The sequence below is a fragment of the Zeus faber genome (assembly GCF_960531495.2).
Source record: "Zeus faber genome assembly, chromosome: 17".
Lineage (NCBI taxonomy): Eukaryota > Metazoa > Chordata > Actinopteri > Zeiformes > Zeidae > Zeus > Zeus faber.
This window is the reverse complement of record NC_137204.1, coordinates 17,496,052-17,505,869: the sequence shown is the minus strand read 5'-3', so window position 1 is coordinate 17,505,869 and position 9,818 is coordinate 17,496,052. Positions and strand designations below refer to the sequence as shown.

The 9,818-nt window shown below is 48.2% G+C and overlaps 1 protein-coding gene across 1 annotated transcript; it reads left to right on the top strand.

The window, feature by feature from the left end:
• Positions 1–4,983: 4,983 nt before the first annotated feature.
• Positions 4,984–7,840, top strand: s1pr3b (sphingosine-1-phosphate receptor 3b). Its single transcript, XM_080018005.1, has 2 exons — positions 4,984–5,132; positions 5,773–7,840. Exons 1-2 carry the CDS (start codon positions 5,070–5,072, stop codon positions 6,976–6,978), a joined length of 1,269 nt encoding a protein of 422 aa, XP_079874131.1. The 5' UTR covers positions 4,984–5,069; the 3' UTR covers positions 6,979–7,840.
• Positions 7,841–9,818: the final 1,978 nt, after the last annotated feature.

Here is a 9,818-nt window from a genome sequence, read left to right as displayed (position 1 = left end):
GAGCGAGGGGATCTCAATGGTTAACAATTTAGTTAATTCGCTGACATGATATTGGGCGTTTTTTTGGGGGGGGGCTTTTATAATGTACGTAATTCAATATATAGATGTCATCTAAATATAAAAGTCGATGTTTTTCTTACGCTACCCGACCATAAGTGATTCGTAATGCAAGTGAGGAAGCAGAGGAAAACATTTCGACCGTTGCTGAAGCCTAGAGAGCACCAGATCAATAGATTTAATGCGTTCAGGAATCGGACGTCGGGCTCTTCCGACCGGCGCTGGGTTGCCAGCCACCTGGAGAAACACTCGGGCTGCGTCCGTGCGCTGTGGGCTTGTCCTGTCTTTCTTATGAAGCCCTCGTGTTCCTTCCTTTTAACTTTCCCCAAATCATGATGCTATTATATACTTTGCTTATTAAAGCCGGGCTGTGAGGTCCGTCTGAGACGTGCCGCTCTTTCTTGGTCAGATGGTTGATGGTGGGATGTCCGTGTGGTTTTTACATTGTGTGTGTGTGTGTGTGTGTGTGTGTGTGTGTGTGTGTGTGTGTGTGTGTGTGTGTGTGTGTGTCTTTTTTTTTTTTTAAATATACATGAAATTGTAGGCCATAGTTATGAAAGAAATGTGTGAAATCGTATGTCTTTGTTTCGGTGGCGGTCACGGGCTGGATTTTAATTAAGAGTAGAATTTAACAACTCAGGACGAGGCAAGGACGACTTTGCTGCGGAAAAGTGTCACGGCCTAAATGTTGCGTGACTCCTATCCACCGCCTAAGTTTCTTTAAGCCGTTCTTCAAATCTCACTACCAAAACACTTCCTCAGAAGGAACCAGCTGGTCGTCGCAATTCGCCGGGAACTCTCTCCCGGCGCTGTTTTGCGACGGTCCTCCGCTCCGATTCCTGGATCCCGGCGAATCTTCCGGCGGACCGGCGGGGCCTGTTCCGGCGCCGCGCGCGGGGCGCGCTCGCTCCCCGCCCCAACGGCAACAGAGCGCCGCTCCAACGTGCTCCGGGCGGGGGTCGACCTAATGGCCCTGCGAGAGGAGAGCGCCGTTCCGCCCCGTGATTGATGGACCACAGCTAAACACATTAACGGCACGCCGGGCCGGGTACGGTATCGCGGCACTCAGAGAAAAATAAATTAAAAGAAGCAAACAACTTAAAGCTGAAAGCTAATGCTCGACGAGGTCCATCACGTTGACCAGGCTTTTTATTGGAATGCAGAGCTGTAGTTTGGGAGGCGTCTTCTAAGTTGGTGCGGAGCAGCTGCGTTGACCCAGAATCGCTGTTTTTCTTCTCCCGGTCACCGTGGAAACGGCGGCCAGGGTTAGCCGCTCTGCGGTCCTTCAAAGCTCACCGGGCAGATGTTCCGAGGTTCTGATGTTCAGATGTTCAGATGTTCAGATGCTCGGCCTGCGTGGGCGAATTCTCTCTCCTTTGCCAGGGGATCCAAAATGCCACCGATGGGAACGTCGCTGATGAAATGCGCCTGAAAAAACTGGATCTCAAGTCGGAATCCAGCGTGTCGGAAAAATAAGACGAGGCGATTGTTTATCACACTTGTGACGGGGTATTTATGTGGCATTCCGCTGTGCTCATACACCGGGTTTTTCTTTTTAACCACCGATGTGTTTTGACAGCGGGGTGGTCCGTCCATGACAGGACGTCCTACTACTGGAGGACGTTCGATCTGAAGCCAAATCAAACGACCGGAGTCGACGCGATCGAAACGTTCAACTTCGTCGCCGCTCGACGGGAGAAAAGAAAATGGGTGAAGGACCTCAGAGCCGGATAAATAAAATAAAAAAATAACAAATAAAAACGATCGGATCAGCCTTATTTCAGTTTGTGTGGTCTCCCGGTGCTGGCAGGCTGCGTGCCCCCAGACTAAACAGCAGCGCGGCTGAAAAAAAACGTTGCTTCAGAAATGTCTGAACGTTCCCCTCCGCCGGAGTCGCATGCGAGAGACCGCCGCGCCTCGAAATACTGCAAAACCACCAAGCCGCAGGGCAGGAGGGGACGGGCCGCCTCGGGATTCGTGACCCAGACTCCCGGGGGGTGTGTGTGTTGCTGCCTTAAAATGGAGCGGGCAAAATTAAAGGCAGGGTTCTCTTATAATTGCACGTGGGAGCGCCTCGCCGCCCGCGGCTCTGACCCGAAGGGCCGGTGCCGTAATGAAGGGGTTGGGAGCTGGGAGCGGGCAGAAACCCGGCACAGTAGTAATGGCTGCAGCACTGATGTCAGCGAAATACATTTGTGATGCACTCGTCGAGATAAAGCACTCGGCCGCCATTACGATATCGCTTCGCCAATAGTGCACCGCTTTGAATTGGAGAACTCTTACTACATGTAGTGCACTGCATCACAGTCAATAATGAATGTCGTCATTGTTACACTGTCAGCAGACAGTGTAACAATTGTTTTATAAAGACGATGATAAATAAGGATCATCTTTTGAATGGATACATAGATAAATAAATAATGATGTTCAAATCATATGCCAGCATATTCTTCGACATTTCTCTATAAACCTCTATTGTAACTATAGACTAAAAATATATACTATACCAGTCTATACTACATTTTTAAATCTGTCCGGTAATGAGTGTGCGAACTGTTTTGGATCAATCTCCGCGAGAGAAATCTACACTTCTCTTGCGTTTCCTCTGGAATCGACCAGCTTTTGACAAAACAAATTGCTTATCTATCAATGTTAGATCGAATTTACGCCTTAAATCTTTGCCTTTTCTGACTGGAATCTGTTTCATATTCAATTTCATTCCTATAAGCCTATATACGTATCCCTCTTTCTCGCTATAAAATCTAAGATTTGCTGGTCTGTATACTTTTCCCCGTCAGGTGGATGGTTCCGGTGTCGCCCGGCTAAACCGCTTCCTTAACACACTTTCAAGTGAGTCACCCGAGCTGCGGCCGAGGCGAAAGGCATTTCAAACGCTGCGCTGGAAAAGCCATCACTGGCGACCCGCGGGCGCAGGAGCACAAAACATCGCTGCAATGCTCGGGGGGCGAAGCCAAGGGGCCTCAAACCCTTCCAGCTCCGACTGCTCGCTCCCTAAACTCTAATTACCGTCCTGCTGACACAGATGACAGAGAAATTCCATCGGCGCAGTGGTCCCTGGAAAGAGAGCTCTCTGGTGAGGGTGGTCCGGCGAGAGCGAGATCCCCTCCGACCGTCCTCCTCTTAAGCAGTCTATGAATAAACATGCGCGCGGTCGCACCGCGACCACTTATTACGGGGTTTACACCGTCGACGCTGGGCCGGGGTGCTCGGCGCTCCACATCGCTCCGTCTTTGCTGAGAACCTCACGTTTTGTTTTTTTTCCACCCGGGCTCCCGCTCCGCGGACCCCGCTCTTACCCCGGCCCGCTGTGGACTCGCCGCGCTCATGATTGGTCCCAGATTGCTGCGGCCGCAGGCTGCGTTCAGCTTTTTCCCCCCTCAGATTTTTTCCCCTCCCCGTTTCCACTGGCGCGGGGAGGCGCACAGGAAATGGCTCCGAGCGGTATACTGCAACAATACGAATGGACCGTTTCCAGACCGCGGCCATTTATTCAGCCGCACAAATGTGACAACGTGTTTTAATATTGACCTAATAAACCTACAATTCATAGTTTCCAGAATCCTTTTGTGAAAATGGGCGTGTGAGTCATACGCACACGTGAGGCGAGCGAATGCCAGGGATGTATTTGGGGGTGTGTTTAGTGAGATACAGGATTCAAACGTTTGGTTCATCTCTGTCTTGAGATAAAATAATGTATTCAAATGAATTTCCAAATCGATGTATTTTTTATCCTGTTGGGGTAATAATATGGTTAATCAGTTAAAGTCACATATTTATGATGTGCGTGCATGGAAACTGGGAAGCTACGCTAAATAATTGCAGCCATGTTTTACGCAAAACTGCAATTCAGCACTTCCTCATTAATCAAAGTACCTGATTAGGCAAGACCAAAGTATCCGTGGACTCCCGGGGTCCACGCCCTTTTCTTTTCACCCGACCCTCACTCAGTCCTTGATCTGCTGCGGCCCCGTCCTCCTCCGGCGAAAAGGTCGCTGCGGGACGGTGATGAGAGGACAGGCCCGGCTGCTGAGCTCCATCCCACGCTTCTGTAAGTCGCCATCATCAGAGTAGGACATCAACTGGGAATTTTAGCCTCCCATCAATCAGTTGCAACCGGTGGACAATAGCCTTCACTCCGGGCCATGCATACAGTGCCACTGTTTATATAGTGACAGGAGTCCTTCCTGAAGTTCCCCCCGGGGATTAATAAAGTCTTATCTTATCTTGCCCTACTATTTTGATACCAGTGGCTGTGCTCCAAGTGTTCCATAGTAATTTTTATTGTGTTTATATATTATTGTTTCACAGAATAGTTATTTTTGTAATAATATATACAGTATATAATAATAATAGTAATAATAATAATAATAGTAGAAGTACAATAGCATTCTTATTACTACTGTGATACTAGTATTATTATTATTATTATTATATACAGTATATAATAAGAATAATAATAATAAGAAGAACGATAATAATAATAATAATAATAATAATAATAATAATAATAATAATAATAATAGTAGTACAATACTATTGTCATTACTACCGTACAACTAGTATTATTAAGACGATTATTATATACAGTATATAATAATAATAATAATAATAGTAGTAGTACAATAGTATTGTCATTACTAATGTACAACTAGTATTATTAAGACGATTATTATATACAGTATATAATAATAATAATAATAATAATAATAATAATACTGTATTATTATTATTATTACTATTAGTATAGTAATAATAATAATAATAACCTCATGATGTGATACCTTGGATACAGTAGGTCGCTGGATCCCTCCCTTACCCTCCAGGATCAAGGGTGTGACTTGGACTTGGAGCCAAACGTCTCCTGTTCCATCCTGGCGGCAGGACACGGCTGCAGGACGGGGGACACAGGGGACAGGCTCTTCCAAGCTGCCTCCAGAAGATGCCAAACTTTCGCGTCGACGCCACGGGGGGATTGAGTGCGTCGCGATGGGATGCATGCCGACCCATTACGTCGCTCGTTTTGGAGGAATAAAATCCAGCCCCGGCGCTCCCGGGTAAGTGGTCTCCGTGGATTCCAGTTACCGAGCGAAACCGTTACTATGACGCTTGAATCCGCGTTTGTTTGTTGTTGTTGTTGTTGTTGTTTTTTTAATGTGAAGAAGGAAAGAAAAATCCCATGGAAAAAAGGATGTGCATTGTTAAAAGTGACGGCAAAGCCATCTATAGTAAACCTACATCCGTCGATTATGTGGCGCTTCGCTGACAAAGCCACTGGCTTGCAGACAACCAGCTTAAAACAGTGGATTTGTTCAACCTTTTTAGGCTTTGTCAACTTAAATTTTTACAACACCTATGAATTTGAATTTTTTTTTCACTTTTTTTTTAAATTTTTTTCTCAACTGATCCTCATTTTGAAAATGACTAATTATAATTAAAAGCCTAATTATACACCGAAGACAGTGTATAAACAACACATTCTGCATAAAGAGTTTCAGCTTCGGCTATTCCAAGATGTTTAGTTTTAAATCCTTCCAGGGACTTTTTTTTTTTTTTAACATATCTCATCCGTGGAATGAGGTATGTTGACATTTGCAAGTTTGTGCCAAGAAAAAAATCTATTCGAAGACTAGAGAATGTAAAAACTTTTAACAGCCTGTTTGTTTGTTGTTTTTTTTTGTAATCCTCTATTTTTAGATTGTGAAAGTGTTCTTCTTAGTGTCTGTCCTGGCTGCTTTGAAGATGATCAACACTAAGCTATACCTCCACTACAACATCACCGGCAAACTGGACCACCGGCCCCGCGGCGGCCGGAGCAGCGGCGTGGTGGACGCCAAAACCATCGTGTTCCTCGTGATCTGCAGCTTCATTGTCCTGGAGAACCTGGTGGTGCTGATCGCCATATGGAGGAACCACAGGTTCCACAACCGGATGTACTTCTTCATCGGCAACCTGGCGCTGTGCGACATGCTGGCCGGGGTGGCCTACCTGGTCAACCTGCTGCTCTCCGGCGAGAAGACCTTTCAGCTGTCGCCGGCGTTCTGGTTCGTCCGCGAGGGAAGCATGTTCGTGGCGCTGGGAGCCTCCATCTTCAGTCTCCTGGCCATCGCCATCGAGAGGCACCTGACCATGATAAAGATGAGGCCCTACGACGCCAACAAGAACTGCAGGGTGTTCCTCCTCATCGGGACGTGCTGGCTCATCGCCCTCTCGTTGGGGGCCCTGCCCATCCTGGGCTGGAACTGCCTGGACAATCTCCCGGACTGCTCCACCATCCTGCCGCTCTACACCAAGAAGTACGTGGCGTTCTGCATCACCATCTTCACGGTGCTGCTCCTGGCCATCTCGGTCCTCTACGCCCGCATCTACGTCCTCGTCAAGTCCAGCAGCCGAAAGGTGAGCAAGCACCGCAACTCCGAGCACGCCATGTCGCTGCTGCGCACCGTCGTCATCGTGGTGGGGGTCTTCATCGCCTGCTGGACGCCCATCTTCGTGCTGCTCCTGGTGGACGTGGCGTGCAAGCGCCACCGGGCCTGCCCCATCCTCTACAAGGCCGACTGGTTCATCGCGCTGGCCGTGCTCAACTCCGCCATGAACCCCGTCATCTACACCCTGGCCAGCCGGGAGATGAGGCGCGCCTTCCTGGGGCTGGTGTGCGGCTCCCTCTACAAGGGCAAGCCGTCCGTCAACGGCAGCGGGGCCAAGCATTCCCTGGAGGCCAGCCGCAGCCGCAGCAAGTCGTGGAGCAGCCAGAACAACCCCAACCAGAACCACCAGGGCTCCAGAGCCGCCAGGGTGGACGAGGAGCCCGAGGCGGGCGCCGTCCGGGGCCAGGTCGCGGTGCCGACGCGGGCGCACCCAAGCGCCGCCGCGCCCGGCGTCGGGGACGGCGTTCGGGGCTAGAAGGGAACGAGTCAGCGGCGGAGGTGAGGCTGGTCCAAATTTTGGCTGCAACTGGAAGGGACTGGAACCTGGAAAACTGTGGAAAAGACAGCGACCTCCTCAGGCCTAATCTGCTGGATCAGAGTGCTTCACGCCTTCACCTTGGGGTTCTTCACAAACGCCCGCACCTCGTATTCATTCATGTGTGAGGTGAACTTATGTTAGCACACTTAATATCAGATATTTAAAAAAAATAAAATACATCGTAGCTTGTCATGGGTGACACCGAAAGAGATCAAGTCCCGTCGCTATAGATATGATTGGACAGAAAAGTATTATGGACTGTTACCGCAGTCATGCATGATGATATAATGGTAACAGTGACTGTTAGTGATTGTTAGTGTAATAACACACAATGAAAATCTATTTAATATTTATGTAGTTGGCCATCATTTTGTTTCCACACAACAGTGCCGCAGTACCGCCAACGACAGCCTTGTTCATGCGCGTCAACTGAATAATACAGAATGGTGATTGGGGTCAGCAAACGTTACTATCCAAATTTCACACGATGAACGCCGTGACGTTTCATTTCGAGTGAAAGCCCAGGGCGGTCGTGCCTTTTTGCACGTTGAGCGATGTAGTCACAGGTGAAGTGCGCCACCTGCTGCTCATCCTCGGCGCCGACGGAAAACGAGGACGTCTACGATTTGGAAACCACGCAAGCGGACGAAGAGGTGAAAGAAAGACTTTTCTACGCGGTTCCTCGGGTCACGGCGGTCTGTTTTCACGCACGTATCGCCGCGAGCGGAGCCGACGACCCGGCGTTGAGACACGTTTTTGGGTTTTGTTTTTTTTACTGGGGGGGGGGGGGGGGGGGGGCGATGGGCGTGCGGATCTGATCGCTGCTACGGATGTGAAAAGCATTGACTACGCGACTGAGGCGTAACGCTTACACGGGGGCTGGCGCAGTAAAGACATCACACCCTACTTGACTGTCTCCCCCGTGCGGACGTTTGAAATGTCGCTCCCCGGCGGGAGGAGCGGCCGTAGGTGTGTGTGGGGTTGGGGCGGCCGCCTTACCGCCGCGGCGACAAATTAGGGGTTTACACGCGCTGGTGCACATTCACAGATTTTTTTTATTGCCAACAGCCATACAGAAGAATGATCAACCCATGGCGACCCCCCCCCCCCCCCCCCCCAAAAAAAAAAAAAAGATTAAACCTTGCAAACGTCACTGGGACTTTTGTGTGACTTTTTGTTTTTATTTCGTTTTATTTCCATTCGTCTTCGGCCGTTCCAAAATAGCGTATACGTTTTGTGTAATTCCCTCCGACAAAGATTCATAGTTAGAATTTGGAAATGATACATTTATAATATATATGAGAGAGAGAGAGAGAGAGAGAGAGGGAGGGAGGGAGGGAGAGAAGTGCAGTCTCAAGCAGCAACACGCAGCAGGGCAAAACACCGCCTCCAGTGAACAGACAGGCCCCCAGTGAGGATCAGCTGTTGCACTTTGAAGAGAGAGAGAACGAGAGAGAGAGAGAGAGAGAGAGAGAGAAGTTGAAATCAAAACACCCACCGGTACAAATAAAAGGCACGTTTTCATCAACAGAAGTCAAATAAAAAAAAAAGTTAAAAAAAAAAGAAAACAAAAAAAAAAACCCCAACAACAACAACAACGACAAAGAAAAAAAAGAAAACAACAATTTTTCTTGCTGTGTTCGTGTGGTGTTTGGTTGTGTACTTTTTTTTTTTTTTTGCCACACGTCATCTGATCATCATGTATTCAGAGAGGTTCAAGTATAGAGTTGGTCCTGCAGAGGCGCTCCTCGTTTTTTTGCAAACCTTGCACTTTTTGTTTTTTTTTGATTTTTTGATTTTTTTTTTTGATTTTCCCGATCATTTTTACAAACATACTCTTCAAAAAAATAGATTGATCTCGACGGACCGGGTTGTGTTGGCGTACGCCTCCGTTTAAAACCAATTGTCACATTATTCCCCTCCCTCCGCCCCCCCCCCCCCCCCTGCAGGATCTTGGTTTCCGATAGAATCCTGTCAGTGGGGTGGGGTTATACAGGTCAATTTTAGAGTAACATCCTCGAATAAAAGAGTTTTAAGAAATCCGTCGACCACAAGGAACCAAGGGGACGCGGGTTTGCCCCGTGTCTAAAGTCCTCCGTTCTACTCTTTGATAAATAGCATGGCTCTCCAAAAAATGTCAATGTTTTTTTTTTTCGAGATGCACGTACACTACTCCCCCTTTGCAGCAAAATACAGGTACATTATTTTACATTGCATTTGTCTCCTCAAACATTGATCACACACACACACACACACACACACACACACACACACACACACACACACACACACACACACACCGATTTTGGTTCAATTGTCGCGCTCCAGTGCATATGGAATACAATGCCTCATTCGTTTTGGTATCCGTCCAAACACTATCAAAATGAATGATGAGGAAAAGAAAACCGGGTTTTAGGTTCTCGGACCCGGGGGGGACGCGCGGTGTACATGACCCGTCGTGATCCCGTCGTGCGTGCGCGCGCGTACGTGTGTGTGTGTGTGTGTGTGTGTGTGCGTGCGTGTGTGTGTGTTGGAACCGCTCCGAGTGACTTTTTGTGCACGATAAACCTCCTGGTAAAAAACAGAGGACGATTCAATTTGCCTGTGGTTATTGAATCAAAACCTAAAGAGATATTAAACCGCGAAAACGTACGTCACTGTTGGCAGCTGAGAAAAGTGAGATAGTTCAATGAGTGCCATCGCGGGACTGAACAAGAGAATTTAAGCACTTCTGCGACGGCGTCCGGCAATTTCACCGAGATCAATCGTCTCACTGT

Coding starts and splice junctions, on each gene's coding strand:
- s1pr3b (XM_080018005.1), top strand. CDS start 5,070: ATGCATGCCGACCCATTACGTCGCTCGTTTTGGAGGAATAAAATCCAG. Junction 5,133..5,772: donor TCCAGCCCCGGCGCTCCCGG/GTAAGTGGTCTC, acceptor CTCTATTTTTAG/ATTGTGAAAGTGTTCTTCTT.